At 33.4% G+C, this 19975-nt stretch overlaps 1 protein-coding gene across 1 annotated transcript; it reads right to left on the bottom strand.

Annotated features, from left to right (window-relative positions):
- Positions 1-388: 388 nt before the first annotated feature.
- On the bottom strand, positions 389-19715 carry LOTGIDRAFT_179801 (hypothetical protein; the record flags this gene model as incomplete). The annotated part of the gene is made up of 29 exons (XM_009067905.1): positions 389-463; positions 710-819; positions 1606-1658; positions 1841-2053; positions 2934-2937; positions 3625-3799; positions 3914-3961; positions 4165-4233; positions 4435-4619; positions 4689-4732; positions 4947-5038; positions 5306-5486; positions 5587-5675; positions 5825-5958; positions 6138-6307; positions 6477-6525; positions 6720-6771; positions 6975-7022; positions 7201-7377; positions 8647-8803; positions 9033-9118; positions 9245-9298; positions 9474-9549; positions 9764-9888; positions 11677-11738; positions 11946-12032; positions 15916-15988; positions 19444-19445; positions 19631-19715. The coding sequence occupies 29 exons, from the start codon at positions 19713-19715 to the stop codon at positions 389-391; spliced, it is 2775 nt and encodes a 924-aa protein (XP_009066153.1).
- Between the last annotated feature and the right edge of the window lie 260 nt (positions 19716-19975).

Here is a 19975-nt window from a genome sequence, read left to right as displayed (position 1 = left end):
CACTCGATTGCTGCATAAATAATCACTTGATTACTGCATGAATAATCATTCAATTACTGCATGAATAATCACCAAATTTCTGCATGAATTAGCACTAGATTATTGAATGGATAATCACTTGAATACTGATCGAATAATCACTTGATTGCTACATAAATAATCACTTGGTGAATGCATGAATATTGACACTGTGTCTGATAAACCAAGACACAAAAAAAGAAAGGAAAGCATTGATATATATATTAAGCTATAGTGGGACTTTTAAACAGTAGAGTGATTTGGGACTAGGTCCTCTATATAATACAATATTTTAAACACATGGTTAAATGGTAAAAGTAAATATGGCCCATAGTGACTTTAAATGCATAATACTAAGGTCTATTCTTCATCATCCAGGACAAATCTTGACAAAACTGACAGGAAACAGTCCTCTTCTGAATGGTTCCTTTTCTATCTCCCCTTCCTGAAAAATTATGATTTGATATTACTAAAAATCTAGGACATCTTTCCAAACATAAAGGCCTCACCACAAAAACTTTTAAACATTTCTATAATTACAAGAACAGACAGACATCTGACTGTAAATTGGAATGGTGCAAATTGATGCTTTCAGTGTCCCAGATACACAATAGTTTAGAAAGACCCTTTACAATCTCTGTAATGAAAGATAAGTTAGTTAAAGTAAGTTAAAGATTTGATTGACACTTACCCACCACTCCTCTTCTTCCTCTCGTAAAATAACGATTATCTCCCCTTCTTTAAATGACAATTCATCCTCATTATCCGCCTCACAGTCATAGAGAGCTCGACAACGCTGTCCTATAGGTGTCTTCCTCTGAAAGAGACAAGTTCAAATGTGCAAAAAAGAAATACTATAAAACGACCATAGTAAAGCAACTGATGTTTCTATAAATAGAGAAAACAGCCAAGGACCATGATCTTGAGACCCCTCTGAACTTAATGCCTCTGGAAAAGGAACAGAACCACAGCTATCCATGTTATACCTAGTGTGCTACTTGCTTTGACACCCCTCAAATCATTATTGAACTCTTCCATGCACATGCATATTTCCAATCAACATGATACATCATTTAGTCCATTAAAAGAGTCTATTAGCATATTTAGGTGACTATAGTCCCATACCTTAGCTCTAGGAACCGGTACTGGTGGAGGCATCTCTGTGGAATCAAACCTATCAATTGATTTACTTCTATCTCGAACCTGCTGTTCTTTATCATGTCTTCTATCATCTGAAAAACAAAATCATGGTTTGATGACATCACTACTCCTTCATCATATGATAGATCTTCCTATGGACAAAAGATCATTGCACAGCTAGTGGACAGGTTCCTCGTTATTCAAGTCAACCCAGCTGTAAATTGACCAGCTGGTAGAAAAGATCCTCAGTATTCCAGTCAGCCCAGCTGTAAATTGACCAGCTGGTAGAAAGGATCCTCGTCATTCCAGTCAACCCAGCTGTAAATGGACCAGCTGGTAGAAAGGATCCTCGTCATTCCAGTCACCTGAAAATGGACCAGCTGGTAGATCCTTAAGGCCTTTGTGCACACTTTCAAATTTATATTATGGAATGAGCTAAAGACTTACCTTCTATAAGTGAGGTGCCTCTTGAGTACCTTGGGTTTGATGGTGGCTTGTCACTGAAAATAAACCAGACATTGGATAAATGTGAATCTTAATGGTCTAAAGAGAAGCTACAAGTGTCCCTGATACATATACAAAGACTACCAAGTCAGAATAGTATAAATAGAATCTGCAAGTGTCGCCGATATACAAACAAAGGCTAGAAAAACTCATTTTAAATCTTTGGAAGAAGTCTCACCTTGAATCACTATGTGGTAAAGTTGGCAAAACGGCGACACCACCTTGAGGGATGTTGATGGTATTTCTGAAGTCAGGAGGAACTGGTCTGGGTGGTGGATCTGAACACGTTCTCTTGTGGATCAAGTAGGAAGCATTTGGTTCGGACCGATTCCGACTGTGACCATGAACACTAGAGCTGGTGGGTGGAGGAGGGGGTGGGGGCTTCTTGTTCCTGGGGGGCAAGGGAGGAAGACATTTACTACTACGCTGTGATGGGTCTGGTCCATTTGAAGTCTGGGAACTACTGGAATTGTTACTTCCATTAGATAGACTTTGAGTTGAAGAACTTGGAGCATTTAGACCTGGTACTGGAAAGGAAAGAGAAAAATATGAGTTCACTATCATAAAAAAATGCAGAGTGTTCACAATCATAAATAAACACATCATGGTTAGTTAAGTTTTAATTAGAAACTCTGTATCCTTTAAGTCTACATCCACAAAATTAATTGATCCTTTGACCAACACTTGAACGAATTGTGAAAATTGCACACTGCATCTTCAGCATCAAAACAAAGAAAATTGGGTCGAAAAGTTTAAATTATTTCATTCCAAAGTTTGAAAAGCAAAGTGGATTCTATTCTCCATGCATGTCCAAAGAACTGTCGGGGGAAATGTTTCAGCCAAGGGAAACAAGAGGATGTAAAGGACTATCAGGAAAAAAGTCTTGAGAGATAAGCAAAGATCCTGATCATGCCTGAGCTGCACTATATTTAAGTCACCCCAAGGCCAATCAGCCAGATCAATGAGCATGACCCCCAATATCAACATACATGAAGAAGCAGGAAGCTAAAATCATGCTATGTAACGAAAAAATCATGGTACATGGTTGCTGCTTAAGGATCATGAATCCAAAATCATGTCACTAGGAGAAAAATCATGCACAGAAAGGTCAAATCATAATACAATTCCCTTTCTTATAAAGATCATACTACAAAATAATGTGGAGCACAACAGGAAGCCAAATCATGCGACACAAAAGCCAAATCATGCTATGTGCAGCTCGATCATGCATCAGAAAGCCAAAATCATGCTGCATGAGGACTTACACCTACCTGACTTGTATATAACATTATTATTATTATTATTAATGCTATTACGGTGTTGACTAGGGATGGTTATGAACTCTACAAAAATGGACAGTTCAGTGTCAGATTTCAAATACGAGCAGAACCCCTCAAATTCAAACTACCTTGACTGTACCTAGGTGCTCTAACATGAACAAAACTTGACCAAGATAGGCAACAATACCACAAATTGCATGTGATGGTGCAACAATGCTTCAAAGCAAAAAGCAAAAACCCCAAAATTACTTAGTTGATAAGCATCAAACAAAATATCAACAAAACATTAAGTGCTCGTCACAAAAAACAACTAATGTACAAAGCCAATTGGTACAACAATATTGTACAATGCCAAATGGTACAACACTATTGTACAACGCCAAATGGTACAACACAATTGTACAAAGCCAAATGGTACAACACTATTGTACAATGCCAAATGGTACAACACAATTGTACAACGCCAAATGGTACAACACTATTGTACAACGCCAAATGGTACAACACAATTGTACAACGCCAAATGGTACAACACTATTGTACAACGCCAAATGGTACAACACTATTGTACAACGCCAAATGGTACAACACTATTGTACAACGCCAAATGGTACAACACTATTGTACAACGCCAAATGGTACAACACTATTGTACAACAACAAATCAGAGCTATGGGCTTACTTTTTGGTTTATTTTGTGCTGGTGGTGGTGCAGGAGGATGAAGTCGGGTGCTGCTCTCAGAATCTGTCCTGTCTCTACCACTATAACTACTCTCCTTCCCACTGAGACTCGTGCCTTCTGGTATCATTATTAAACTAGGGGGTCGTGATCTTGGTTTAGATTTATCTGGTGTACCCTGGGAAAAAATGAATGAATAAATGAAGAAGAATGAATGAATCAATGGTAATGAATAAATAAATAAAAAAAAAAGAACTAAAATTAAAAAAAATTGAGAAAAAAACGAACTTACATCCAGTTCATCATCTGAAAAATCTCCAAAATCATACATCCTCTCATCCTGTAATAAAATAGAAACATCTTCAACAGAATGAACACAAACTTACAGCATACATCAATCAACCATTGAAAGTTGTGACTTAATTCTAGAGCTTATAAGGAAAGGATTTACAGTTGGCAGAAGGAGCGCTTGCAAGTCGTGCCTATGACAATCCCACTGCTGTTAGTCTCTGTGAAATTCTGATATAACAAAAGTATACTTACAGAGATCAGGTCCCAATCTATGTTTACATGAGCAAACAGATCCTTTTTACCAGATGTTGCAGCGTTTATCTGAAAAAAAAAAACACAAACATAATCCTTTCAGCTCATCAATAACCACAATCCGATGTAACTGTCAAAAAGTAGCATGTTCATTCATGATTTGAACGAAGTCTGCAAGAATATCTGGGCATTTCTCCTGTGTAACAAAAATATTCAAGTTACAAATTGCACGTGCATGCATGCATTGACCTGATTGTTTAATACTCTTACCAATTCTATACACAATTGATGATTCAGTTCTTGGGCCACATCTAATGGCGTTTCTCCGTTCTTATTTTCCACTTTAGCTAAATCAGGTCGTGTACGAAGTAATAATTTCATACATTCTGTTTGATTCAGCTGAGAGCACAGATGCAACGCGGAATCACCATCTGCGTTCCTTTTATCCAGTGAACCTCTGAAAAGGACATTTAGATAGAGAACATTGAAATGTAAGCAGACCATGCTTATTCTTTTCAAAACACCTGATGGTACTTCTCTTTGGAGGAGTCCACTACAAACTTTTTTCCTCTAGATTGACGAAATTGTCTTGCATGTATGGATTTTTTATTGTGTCAAGCTAGCATCAAAAGATAGTAAACTAGACTCTTTTTGAAACACCTGTTGAGTCCACTAGTATACAATAATTGCTCCTGATTTTGTCATACCTTGGACAGGCCTTTTGGTTAGGAATTGTCTTGCTTGTAAGGATTTTATACAGACTATCATAATTTAAAACTTACATTGGGCTATTTTGAACTATAAAATCAACTAAAGGTAAAGAAGTTCCATCTTCTTCTTTTATTGCTAAATGTAACGCTGTTTCATTCTCGTGCTACAAATATACACATAGTACATAATATAGTGTAGCCTAACCAGGGGACTGTCGGAGCACACCAGTGTCACATTAGAGGGGACTATTCATGGTGGGGAAATTTTCCAATGTAAGAAGCTGGAGAATACATCTATCGCGATTTGGAAAGTGAAAGTAGAATAAGTTTTTTTATTAATTACAACACAAGGGAGGCTATGGCTCAAAATGTACCCCCTAAATATGCCATTGTGAATAAGAGTAAAAAGATTTTATAGAAAGTTTACTTACAGAATCAGGTAAGGTGGTCATCAGATCCAAACCTTCAGCATAGACTTGTAGTAAAGCAAAGATATCTTTAGATAATATAGCCTGTTTCAGGTCCTGTTTCAGTTCCTCTTTAACAGGACATGTTATAATGGCGTATCTATGCTGTTCATATTTCGCACGAATAAAATCTCTCTTATCTGACCTAAAATGACACAAAAATTGATGAATAAATGGATGCACGAGAGATGTGAATGAGAGAAAGAATGAATGAATGAAGTAATAAATGGATGAATGACACTTACATTGGACTAGAAGATTTAGGTTTGATTGTAGTATCTAGGGTAGCTTCCATAATGTCATTGAAGGATGTATTTCCTACCACTCTCGATAACTGAAATGAAACACCAAAACAGTTTAGCAAAACAGAAAGTTCGGTTAACAGATTTAACTTCCAAAAGTGGTAGAATCAAATCGTCAAAGAGGCAGATTAAAATCCCCAAGGTGGCCAAATATACCCAAAAAACAAACATCACTCCTTACCAGTAATTGTGAAGTGCACAAGTCATCTATGACAATACTCTGGGTTCGTGAAATATGGACACCCAATTCTCGATGGATACCACAGCACTCTAGACAAAGTATAACACCTAAGTTTGTTGATAACCATTCAGGATCTGTCAAAAGAATATATAATAGGTTATACTATTTACTCTTATTCACTCAAATACACAAAGTATAAAGCAAAATGAGCATTGTTTTCCATCGAATGAACACAAATTAGTAAAGAAGACCTTTTTTTTTTTTGGCAGTCATCAACCAATTTCTGCGTAATCAAAGAATCAAAGTGACATACCTGGACAGCCACAGTCGCAGCAAAATCTGTTGCCAGGCAACCGTTTGACCCGATCTATAATACTGGAAGTTAATTCTCGAACACTTTGATTCATCGAAGGGGAGTTGGTAGAATCTTGGAACGCCTTTAATAATACATCTTCTTTAGCATTGTTTAATACTGATATCCATCTGGAATGAATGAATGAATGAATAAATAATTAATAAAAATATACATAATAAATAAATAAATAAATAAATAAATAAATAAATAAATAAAATAAAAAATAAATAAAATAAATAAAAAAATAAAAAAATAAAATAAAAAAATCAATCAATCAATCAATCAATAAATACTCACTCTTCCATATCTCTTGTGTCATCACCTTGTAAGTGATATGTGCGGTTATCTACAAATAAAAAGAGTTATGAAATTCATTATAGAGTCACTACTGGCCTTACTCTTGGAAGCACTGTCCAAGCCAAAACTCTATTGACTCACGAAAGCACAGAAATCCTAAATTTTCTGCTCCAATGCAGATACAATCAATTAAACTGGTACAGAATGAGCCAATCCAAAAATGAAATTTTGCAGTTTACTTACTTGAAGATGAGACCAAATCAAAACATTTTTTTCCAGGGTCGTCATGTATTAACTGAAAAAAAAACCCAAAACAATCACACTCAGCTCATTCATCTTTAAATCAAGTGGTACAAATTTAACACATTACTATCCACAACATGCATCGACAGCTTCTGATGAGCTCTAGAATTAAAGATGGGCTCCCTTTCAATGCAAAAATACTATCTGGCGTACCCCTTTATCAGCAATACGGGGAGAGAAAGAATGGATCTTTACCTTAACTTGGCACGTCAGTAGATTTAATCTAACAGGATCTTTACTCTCCTGGAATATAAAATAGATTCAGCACCATTTTGAACTAATAAAAAGTTGAGATTCATAGGAACTTCTTGACTCTGGTTAAATTTCTCTCTTGTAGAGAGTCCACATAGTTAATATAGAATATTTGATACTTTATTTCCAACAAAAATGAAAACATGAGATTTTTAAACTCTTTACTTACATCCTGGTGGCTGATTGACATTATTCCATTATTTATACCACATTTCCGTTTCTGCCAGACTCTTCTCATACGACCTTCAGATTTTTTTAACAGGTAGCCATTTTTCTCGCTTCCGTGAATCTTATTGCCTTGAAGTTGATGGAGACTGTAGCCAGATGGCGCCGAGTTTGCTGTAGGCTGAAACAGAATTGAAAATCCATTACAAAACACCGATAATGTACTTGATAAATAATAGGATTTCAATTTTTGAAGTAGCACCAAATAACACAGGAAATATTCTGAAGCTCTTATCAAATCTTGTACTTTGTTTGAGATTACTGCGATTCAATTTGCCAATTTAAGTTTGCAACGTACAAATCATATTGTGAATTCATTTGGAATTGCAAATACCCAATGCCCTTTGAGGGGGACCATTTGCAGGCATAATAATTATTTAATAAGGTATATAAGTCATATGACAAAGGTGCCTGTCTTAGAAATGTGCTTGCATATATTCATAAGATATTTTGAGAGAAAGAAAACCTACAATGTGCCACTGGCAAAATATAAAATCAAACCTCCCTTATATTTATGAATAAAGTTACTTCAAATCAAAAAGAACAGAAACCACGAGAGTTCAAAAATATTTGGAGCAAAAGACAGAAACACCTGCGAGAACTAGTCCAAAAAACACTGCCAAAGGATCAATATAAACTTCTTGCAAATAGCATCCTTATCTCCCCAAAATAATTAGCTGGTAGACATTTGTCAACGAAGGCAGAGTGTTTCGGACTATGTTCCAACAGACGACAAATGAAAAAGACAGAATTCACATAAAATTTCAACCAAAAGTCAAATCAAAACAGCTATTTAAAGAGGTTCAATAAGGGTGAAAATAAATTGGGTTCATTCAAGTGAATTTCTAAAATGCACAAATAAAAAAAAATCAACCTTAAATGGTCCTCACACCATAATAATCACCAGTTGTGATAGAGAAAAATCTGTGAATGCAATTCTCATGCAACTGAGTTCAGAGTAATTGCTATGGTGTGAGGCCACCTTTATATAATATCAATAAAAAACATAATCAAACATAGTTTCCATGACAACAGACTAAATTTATTTACCCATCCTCCTGAGAGACGATGAGGTCCGTGCTTTGGATAAAAAAATATAGGAAAAATTAGAAAATTGGCCATTTTTGCACTGCATTACAGTTGATGTCACTTCATTGGAGATTTCCACATCCCAGCTTTAGACAATAATAATAGCTTGTTAAAATTAGCTCATCATCAATATTGACACATTAAGGTTTATTGTTAACAGATATTCTATCGAGGGCTCACATTTGCTGTTTTCGCTAATGTACAATCCAACCAAATCGCTGCACTTACAAACCTTTGAGATAAAAGAAAGATGGTTATTGCAGTCAAGGTATAACACAGTTAACGAACAAAATATTCCTACCTCTTTAATTGTCATATTGCTTTTAAGTGAGTCGCGTAATTCTATCAGCTGTTTCCGTTCTTTATCTTGCCTTGTTTTGATTTCATGAAGCTGATGAACCAGCTCTTCAACAAAACTGTGAAAATGAGTAATAGTCTTCAATCCATCTTGGAAAAAACTGAAACGAAATGGAACAGAGTTTCGCAAAAGGTTGGATTAAAGGAAATGTAAAGAGGTTTTCTAAATTTTGTATGTGTATCAGGGACAATGATAGCATCAATTTACACAATTCCAATTCCAATCAGACGTCTGTGGTTCCTGCAATTCCACTTAAACTAAGCGTTTTAAAACATCATATTGCAGAATTCCTTATATATTTTAGCAGCTCTTGCAAAGGTGATACTTACTTAGATTGTGCCTGATAATATTCCACTAAATACTGCAACAGATCCACTCCTTTCTTAGTCTTTATTTCATTTACTTTAATCAGGTACTGAAATATACATGTCAAAAGGACATTATTAAGCTATGTGGACTCCCCAAAAGTGATTGTATTCTGGAAGGTGTGAACATTTAATGAAATTGGAATATTTTTACAAATGCAAAGCGAGTAACTCACCTCACACATTTGCAGCTGAAACATTTTTCTTTCTTTTTCCATTTCATCAGCAATCTGAAAACATATCACATAAGCTTAAATGAGTTAGCTTATAATTTGACAAAGTATTGAGCTTCACCTGAGCTTAAACGTTTACTTTAGAGGCCAATAAAGATTTAAGAAAGCTGCAAGACTTCTTCCAAAATTCTGGAGACTCCACATGGCCAAGTTATCAAAAAAAGGTACCAACCTCAGCTCCAGAAACTTCTGTTCGAATCATGCCAGCTTCTTTGGCTTGCTGTTTTTTCTCTTTCTCAATTTTAGTGCTGAAAAAAAAACAAAACAAAAGATACCATCTTGGTAGAATGCTCTGAAGTTTGGACAAATAAATTGCTAGTGCTTACTCTTTCGAAACACCTGATGGCACTTCTCTTTGTAGGAGTCCACTGCTAAATAACTTTTGATTTTGGTATACTTTGGACGAGATTTTGATTAATAGAATTGTCTTTTTTTTTTAAGATTTTTATTCAAGAGACTTACAATTTGGATTCATAGTCTTTCCATGCCTTGTCAAATGGTTTCTTTAGATCTCCCTTAACACCTTTTAAATCTCCTTTCAGAAAAGCATCTAGTGGATACAGAACAATATTGTTTAGACTCTGCATCTGAAATGAAGAGGGTTATGGATAAGAAAGAGCCAGTCTAAAAAGTGTAAAGGGGTTTGTTACAGATAGCAATAAGCCAATATAAAACTAATATATATCATAGACTATCAATTATTTTAGACAAACTAGTCCTTGGATTTTCATTCTAAAAAAGGCTACAGATAGCTGAAAAACTGTAAATTTGGTCAATAAATATACTTAGACAAATCCCATTATTTTCATTTAGTTATAAATGCATATAAGTGCATATTTTATTTTAATTGATTTTTATTATGAAATTCATCAAAGAAAAAAAAATGATAAAATCAATAACTGTAAATGAAGAAAGAATTCTGAGAATGAGTCACCATAATTCAGTCAGGATACATTTTATTATTGATTAGTGTGGAAGTTGAATAGAAGTGCATCACGTTACATTCAATCATCTATCAAACACCTGAAGAGTGCACGAGATAAAAATCCTTTGTTCACAGTTTTTCTATGGTGTTCTCTTGTTTCCTTGTTAGTGATGCATTTCACTTGCAAGAGGTAAAAGCTGACACAAAGCATCCTTGTGTTTTCATTGTCATAATAGTATCAGAAATTTGTCATTAAATTGAATTAAATTGAGTTAGAATTTAACTGAAATATGTTTATATTTAACTGAAATATGTTTATATTTAACTGAAATGTGTTTATATTTAACTTGAAATATGTTTATATTTAAACTGACATGTTTATATTTAACAGAAATATGTTAATATTTCTGCTGTTTTGTTTATTTTTTAACTAATTTGTTTATATCTTAACTGACATGTTTATATTTAACAGAAATATGTTTATGAATTAACTGATATGTTTATTTTTTACCTGATTTGTTTTTATTCTAACTAAAATATGTTAATATTTCAACTGATATGTCTATATTTCTACTGTTTTGTTTATATTTTAACTGATATGTTTATATTTAACTGATATGTTTATATTTAACAGTAACATGTTTATATATAACTGTAACATGTTTATATTTAACTGAAATATGTTTATATTTAACTGAAATATGTTTATATTTAACTGAAATATGTTTATATATAAATATCTTCATTATTTTATCAAAAATAATTATCTTACTGAAATCTTCTTAATGATTAAACTGAAATAATTTCATTATTTATTATTTGACCGAATTATTTATATATTCAAATATCACTATTTAATTATTTGATTCACGAGCCATGTATTGTGTTTATGTTATATTAAAAAATCAATAATAACAGCTGATACTATACACACAGTGTGTCAAATATCATTAATAGTAAAAAATCATATAAAATTCTCTGAAGTTAAGTAAGACAGATATTGGTACAAGACTAAGTCGTGTGGGGTGCGGTCTTCCATAATACCACCGTTGACCATCAGCAATCACTTACAAAATGGCCAATCGTTAATATTGACTGAGAAACCCCTGGTGAAAAATTCCAAGACGTATTGACACTTTTATATGGTACTAACTTATTCCATTCCTATTAAAATGTCAATTATCAAATTGGTTGGAATTGGCTTTTTTTTAAGGTTTGTCAATAACCAGAGCAAGGATATGTGCCAGTCACCTATCGGACATCCCTGAATCTTCAATAGACCCTTCCATACTTGAGCTTTTCCTATCAATAAGACACAGTGTCAGAAGAGTTTATTGGTTAAAACAGGGAGGATTTTTGTCGCTATTTAAATTTTTAACATCCTTACAGTCTTAAAGATCTTAAGATGGGCAAAAGGGGTTAAACTAAGAGAGATCAAGAAGTTCCTTACCAAGTTCTTCATCATAGCAGACAATTCTTTAGTGACATGAGAAAACTTAACAAACGCTGCACCTTAAAGTTAAAAACAAAAAAACACTTAAATATAAGAAGGAAAGAAACATCTATGGCTTATAATGATTATGGTATCTTGATATCATCAGCTCTTTTAGAGGTTCCACATTGATGGAAGCCATATAGTATCTATATAGTTATCAGATATGTTGTCAACTCCATATCTCTTTAGTTCACATAGCTATCCATGTTTCTTCAAATACTTACAGATTTCAGATTCTTGATCCCTAGTTTTAGCAATATTTCCCAGTCGTTCTAAATTCTCTGACAGGTATGCTTCATTCGCTACATGTGCTGAAAAGAAAAATAAAAAAATGTTAAAAATAGGAAAGAAACGCAGCCATAAAAAAAAACTTGAAAAACATCCACTTAGCAGCAGCTGACAATGTTCAATTTGTTTGTCAATTACTTGTAATTACTCTATTCTGAGAGTTCACAAGGATAATCTACCATAATTTGTATTTCCGTGTCAACTCCTCATCCTGTCAGAGAGTCCACAATATCTTGTTTCAATTTCTATTTATTGAAGGAGCTTAAAGCCCTTTCAGAGAGTCCACATAGTTAATAATCCATTCAATGTAAAAGTGGAATTTCTCAAAAGCTCATTTCTCTAGCAATAAAAGAGAGGACGTTAACACCATGTCAGGCACGTTGAGAAACTATAGGAATGATCTATAAATAGAAACAATAATTCACTGGAATGTACCAGTTAGTTTAATAATGGATCAATAGGACAGGAACCAGTCTCAGACATTGACAATATCATCCATTATAATCTATCACAGGCCATCACACTTTACAATCATCAGGAAAAGGGTTTAGAATTTTTTTGAATTTTTACTGGCCCAGCAGTAGTGTATAGGAGGAGGGCCATTTGGGCATGGTCTCCTCTCGTGCCTGTGATAGCACTTATTTTACAATCAAGCCCCCTCAAAATTCATCTCAAACCATCTGAATCTGTTGACTTCTGGGGAGCTCCTGGTAGCCTCCTGGCCTCAAGGGGCTTTGGCTTCATCACTTCTCATTTTTGGCCCCTTCCTCAGATGTTTTCTATAGACACCCCTGTTGCCTAGCCATGACTTGCTCTAATTTCATTTTTTTTTACTATTGAGTTCTTAAATGCCTTGTGCTGTGAGCCTCTCTTGTTAATTGAGAATTCCAAAGTATAAAGAAGAAAAAAGTCCAATGTAAGCCAGGCTTAAAGATAACTCCAGGATATTTAGCCATGTCTGATCTTTAACTCAATTAAAACTCGTGTTTTCACCCTATTTCTATTCAACAACCAAACGATTCCATTTTTTCATGAAAATTCCTCACACAATTCTAGTGTTCCAGGAATAAATTGAAGAGAAAAATCAATTTTCAGGAATTTTTTTAAGAGTTGTGAATGAAATGAAAGTCTAAGAGATTTATTGCAGCCAAGTTGGCACCAAATAAATTCCTGGAAATCGATCAAAGACTTTAAAGAGTACTGCTGAAATGATAGAAGTTGTTTGATAGCTTGATAATTATGGAAATGACAAGAGAAGTAGACAATATTTTCAATATCTATTCAGACACAGTTAATTTGAAAATGTAATTTTAGACTGTGTAATAGCAGAAATAACTTTAAAGAGACAGATGCTATTTTAAAGGGGTTGATTTAGGTCTTGAATATATGTAAATAGTTTTCAGAAGTACTAGAAATATACGAAAATCTTTTAATTCCTTCAAAAATATCTCAAACTAGGAATTTAACATTTTATTTCTATAGATTGTCTTCTTAACTTTCAAACACGAATAATTCTGGACACACATGGATTTGAAAGCTCAAATTTTGATGCGGTGAGCTGTGAACACTATTACTCATTAGCTCAGCCATAATTTCATGTTTCTGAGACTAAGGTAGAATTAGACAAACAAATAGCGCATTTGTCCCTTTAAAATTGAAACAGTTAAGAAACAGAGGGATAGCCTCTTTAAATGACTAAAAGTGACAATTAGAAAAGAGTATTTATAGCCATTGAGGAAATGATATGATCAAATTATTAACTCATAGCTTCATAGGTTTCATTTTGGCTTTATGACAAATTTATAATTTCCCTGGTGAAAGAGTAACACAAGGAAGCATTTGAAAGTGTTATATATTGCTATAGATTGCAAAGTCATGGCCATTTCTTGAATTTTGAATATATTTCTCACTCCAAAATAGTTAAAATTGATTGTATAAGTGTTCCCTATACACATAAAAATTCAAGAAAACCTTTTCACAATCCCTTTAATGTTTCAACTCTAAACTCAAATGCACAAATATATTTTCAACTGAACATGTGACAAAAAATTTGTCCTACAAAATTCAACCAGACCTCAACTATGTGACTATCGTGTTACAACATGTACAAGAGGAATTTCAACTGCATCAAATGTAATTCCAATGTGTGAAAGAGAGATATAAAAAATACTCCCAGATCAAATGACAAGCTTGTATTGTCAACAGTTAACTTGGCTTTCTAACTGGTAGAGTCTACCATCTATTTATACAAAGGCTCTAAGATTTATATTCTAGCATATGTTTCACATGTTTCAACTGTATATCAAAAGTGAAATTCAAGAACTTTTTAGGTGATATTCAACTAAATATGTAGACAATTCATTCAGCTTTAGAATGGTTAATAAGCTCTTTATCTATAATAACCACTAATTATACTGCAGTTAATAAATGGATATTACCAACATTTATGCTTTATCTTTTTCTATTTCTTCACTGATTTACCATGTAACTACAGATATTCATTCATCTATTTATTCTTTCATTCATTCCTCAAATGATTTCCTTAATTCATTCCTTCGTTTATATATCAATTTCCTTCTCGCATGATTTAAAATACAGTTATTGAATTCTCCCTTAATTCATTCCACAAATAATTGAGAAGCTAAAAAGCAGTTAATTCATTCATTCATGTAGTAAACTAATTCCTTCCTTCCTTCATTCATTCATTCACTCAGAATGTGGGCCAGATCCTTGATTAACAATTCCAAATTTAATTCATTCCTTTATTCATTCATTCAATCCTCTAGCCTGACCTAGAATGAGTGACTAATTAGAAGTATAACGAACTAATAATTAGCCTTTAAGTGTTAAATCATGACCAAGCCTGACCTTGTGACATTTACAACCAATCTGCTGTTTGATAATAACATATAGTTCACAGTTTTTAAATCAATATTTCATATAAATACTGCAATTAGAGTGGGTTTAAAATAAGTTAAAATATCTTAAGGCAAGGTTGAACCAATAATATTCATATATGATTTAAAAATGAACTAGGAAATGAATGATAGAATGAATGAACAAATGAACTAGTTGAAATAGACTCAAAGGAATGAATAAATGAAAAATAATACATATATATTTCAGAATTAACTAGCAAATGAGTGAAAGAATGAATAAATTAAATAATGCCAATTTAAATACACTCAAAGGGATGAATAAATGAAAAATAAGATATATATTTGAGAATTTACTATGTAATGAATGATAGAATGAATAAATAAAATAAATTTCAAAGAATCTAATAGATATATGAACAAATCAATAAATGAATGAATGAATAAATGAATGAATAAAAGAATGAATAAAGAGAGTTGTTATAGTGATAAACAGTCAGTATTTCCTGCCGTAATATAAATATTGTAATATAAATTGAATCAAGTGGCACTCTTATTTCTACTTTATGTAAACAGACCTAATAACGCTTGATGTATTTCCCCCTTTACAATATCCTTCTTTCTTAGATATCAAAATATCAGGCCCAGATCAAATGAATTTATTTTCTGTGGCATTAATCCAAAAAATTAAAAATTTATCTGCAGAAATAACATTAAAAGGGTTCAAAGTAGCCTGTAACTTTGGTTACGTCAAACAAATGGTGATCATGGGCTTTAATCTTGTTTGGTGTGAAATTCCGATGACCTTAAAGAAGACATTTTCACTGCCAGTCAACCCAATTGTAAGTGGATACAGACAATCTGGGAAAGAGGTTTGGCAAGGGCCAGATGGTAGAAAGGATCCTCATTATTCCAGTTGACCCAGTTGTAAATGGGTACTGAAAATCCGGGAAAGATCAATGCCAAGAGGTTTGGCCACGGACCGGCTGGTCTTTTCACACAAAAGAAATTGATCAAAAATTTCACTTACTCAGTCCAGAGTTGTACAGAGCCTTGACAGACTTTTTCATCTTGGTCAGCCCACTCCTGTCCAAATCCAACGTCTGAAATGACCAAAAAATAATTCATTAATTCATATTTTAAGAAGAATTTATAATTTGGGCTTGCATGAGGGGTTGTAGCTCAATTGGTCAAAGCATCAAGGTCTTGACATCATTTGCATTAACATAAGGTCCTGATATATCTTTAGAGAATTCCTCTGCCCTGTCATTTTGTTTCGTTCAGATCTGGACCATTGTGCACTTTTAAAATTCATAGTCTGTAGCAGAAAGGGCCCTACCCTTTTGTTAAATTTGAACGACTAGACGCTTTTCCACGTCAGCCCCTCTCTGATAGCGAGTCTCGGACAATGGAACCTACAATTTTTCCAGTGTTATTCACAAATTAGTCAGTGCTTTCAAACTTTTAGGAAAGGTAGATTGGTGCAATAAAAAGCAGTATCCAATATTTTATAAAAAGGTTTGTTTAAAGATCAAATGTATTAGATTACATAGAATGTTTATAAACGGAAGCCAAAAATTCAAAATAGAATTTGAAATTAAAAAAACAACAGGCATTGTTACTGGAATTAGTCTAGTCTGGGACTTTCTGGTCATTTAATAGCAGATCTTACTAAGGCTAAGTCAGAAAAACTATGCCTAAGCCTCTATAGTCTGCTTAGCTTAGCTATCGGACGCTACATACGAATAAGTCCAATTTTGACTCTATTTTTCACTCAAGTTTATAAGGCAGGCTCAAGCTATCAGAGGTTAGGTAAGAGTCAGCCAGTTTCGGACTAGCATTATTGAAGGAATTAGTCATTTCCACCAGAAATTTGACATTTGTTGAAATGTAGCCAGGTCGTGCTGACTCTTTGAACCACCCTCTATTCTATCAACATTTGAAACAGGCATCTCAAACTATATTTATATTGATGGTGTTCTATAGCACCGCCAGTTAGAATATTATTTACAGGAAGTTATTAGCTTGGTTAAGTCATCTTCTCTCATTAATAGGTACTGATAATCTGGGTAAAATCAATGCCAAGAGGTTTGGCCAAGGACCACCTGGTAGAAAAGATCTTTCATGAATCTAATTAAAAAATATAAGCTTACTTTTTTGCTAATATTTTTAAATTTTATACGTAAAATAACATAATCTTGCGAGTTAGAAAAGACTGATAGAACAGGGAAATAATTTTTTTAAGCGTCTGATACAGCCATTTTATTTGAAAACATTGTGATCTGATTATCCAGCCTCCCTCTTATCTGATTTTATCACAGCAATTCCTCAGAGAGCAGCCAAATGGTAAAGATAACAAGTTTTAAATACAAAACTCAGATCAACTGTATAAATTTTACATTATCCAATAGATCTCATATAAAACCACTAGTGTACTTTTCTATAGTGTCTATTTGACTTGTTAACTTTCTCAAAGGGTTGAAAGCCATGGGTTGTAAAGAGACTTGACTGGCTAATATAGCCTAATCAATAGTCCTGATGTTAAAGGGATTGTTAAGTGGCTTTCTAAACTGTTTATGTCTGTGGTTCTTGCAAGTCCAGTGGCATAATAAAACATTTTGTTCTTAGTTTTCAAAGAAACACAGAATATTTACGCATCTTAAATGTAAATCAATAATGACAAGTAACATTAGATGCCCTTATACCTTTAAACTGAAATATAATTGAATGTATCCCTTCCATTAGTTATACACGTTAACATCTACTTGAAAGACAACTTGAAAGATTGAAAACAAAGCAGGACAAAGTACAACTAATTTCAACAAGGCCATCTTAAATGTAATGCAATAGTGACATGTTGTAGTATGATGTAATGAGAATGTCACTAGCCTTGAAGATAATTATCAAACAATGTATAGTGATATACCTGGCAGGTGTGGCTCGTATACTTTGACCTATGACCTCTGAGAAATTCAACCATACACTTCACAAAGCTGAATTAATTGAGTAATCCATCACTTAAGTCTCTTTAAGAATGCCACTGATGTTTGGGGCGGAAATTGACACCCTATTTCGGCTGTTTAAATACTATCCGTACTTATAATATGCTTCTTAAACATGTTTTGGATACAAAATCCTCATCAGGACATCTTGATTGAAAAGGGGTGGTACCTTTCTTATAGTATGTAGTGTACAATGAGTGAAATTTCGCCAGAAAGGAGCATTAACCTACTCTTTTTCTAAAAGTTAATTCTTAAAGCCCAGTAAATATTAACTATAAGATGAAAATATTTGAGTAATGTACAAGTAATCAATCTATTAGGATAGGTCTATTATAACTAGAAAATGTCAATCTATTCAAATCAACTCATTATAAATTCAAAAGCATAATCTTTCTCTCTACTCTTAGTTGTTTCAACTCAGTCTTTGTGAATGTCAACTTAGCTAACTGCTGTGGCTGCATTAAGTATTTAAAAAGATGAAACTTGAAAAGGGACCAAGAAAACCATATTCTTTTAATGCTAAAAACTAAATTTGACCAAAAATTTTCTTATTACAATTTCACTTAATTAATTTCATAATTAATTCACAAGCCTTTGAGAGGCATTGAATAAGTTATCTATCCTAATTATTTCAGTAAATCTAGCTGTAAATGAGTATGGACTAAATAGGAATTAGCAATGAACTAGCTGGCAGAAAGGATCCTCATTATTCCAGTAAACCCAGATGTAATTGGGTTTGGATAATTCAGGCAAGATCAATGCCAAGAGGTTTAGTCAAGGACCAGATGGTTAAAGGGATCCTAGAGAACCTAAGTTGTTATCCTCGTAAATGATGGTTTTTTCTTTCTACAACCGATAATTACTAATTTAAAACCTCGTTAAAAATTACCATTTTTTGTGACCTACAAATTGACAATAATTATTTTAAAAAGAAATTGATTACAAGTTAACTACCGTACTATAAATGTAGACCTCGTTATTACCTACTTAAATATTAACCCTTTAGGCTCTGTCTAATTAATCATTATCAAAATTACTATATTGCCTTTTAAGGAAGTCCATTTTTTATATTAATTGACAGGGGTTAAAGTTGACATGGTATTGTTTGATTTGTTTCTTAAAACCACTGGCATTGGCATAGATTTTTCTCACACCTTAAATGTCCTATGTCCTAGCAGACCACACCCAACATGCTACCAAAAAATTTTTTTCGTTGGCACAGTGGTTAGGAATTTGAAAGCACTAGCCCTGGAATAGTTTTTCATCCTTTGAAGGTTTTGAACCCACAAAGTTTTATCTCTAGCAGACAAATCATACTAGCTCTAAATTAAATGGTGTCATGTTAAAAATTGTCAATAAATTCTAACTTTATCAAGTCAAAATAACTTGTCAATGAAATGGTGTACCCAGGCCTAAAATCTAAGCTAACATGGTCACATAATATTTTAGATTAATATTAAAATGTCAAAAGAAATAACTAAAATAGTTTAAAAAGATAACAAAGGTTGCAATTATATTAAGCATATGAAACATTTTCTTCCCTTTCCGAATTTCACATCTGAAATATATTAATGAGGGGCTGATAGCATTGACACGAAAGAGCAAATTGTAATGAAGCATTAAAATGGCATGAAATCCCACCACATAATGCAATTACATTGACTGTCACTGTTCAAATATTTATGTGACATGAATCGGAATGTGTGTCATGTAGATTCAATGAATAAAAAAATGCATGCATACCTCTTCGAGTGACGACACTGAATGGCGACAATGGGCCATTTTCGACGTAAATGTCGAAGTTGTCGGAGACTTGACATCCTCCCATGACTCTCTAAGAAAGTCATTACAAGAGAATTGCATTTCTTAAGTCACAAATTATCCACAAAACATAATGAATTCAACTCTTCTCTCTTTATTTATTCCGTCTAGTACTATTTTTAACTTCACACGGAGAGTCAGCTCTACTTGTTAATTTCGTATTCAAGATGGTGGTTAATTTTTAGTCATAGTTTCGTATAAAACTTATTTTTGTCATTTCATTAATTTGTTGTTGAAATATGATGAAATATGATTAAATATGTTTAT

The sequence above is a fragment of the Lottia gigantea genome, assembly GCF_000327385.1.
Source record: "Lottia gigantea unplaced genomic scaffold LOTGIsca_87, whole genome shotgun sequence".
Lineage (NCBI taxonomy): Eukaryota > Metazoa > Mollusca > Gastropoda > Lottiidae > Lottia > Lottia gigantea.
Note: the sequence above shows the minus strand (reverse complement) of the source record. Positions and strands in the feature narration are given on the sequence as shown.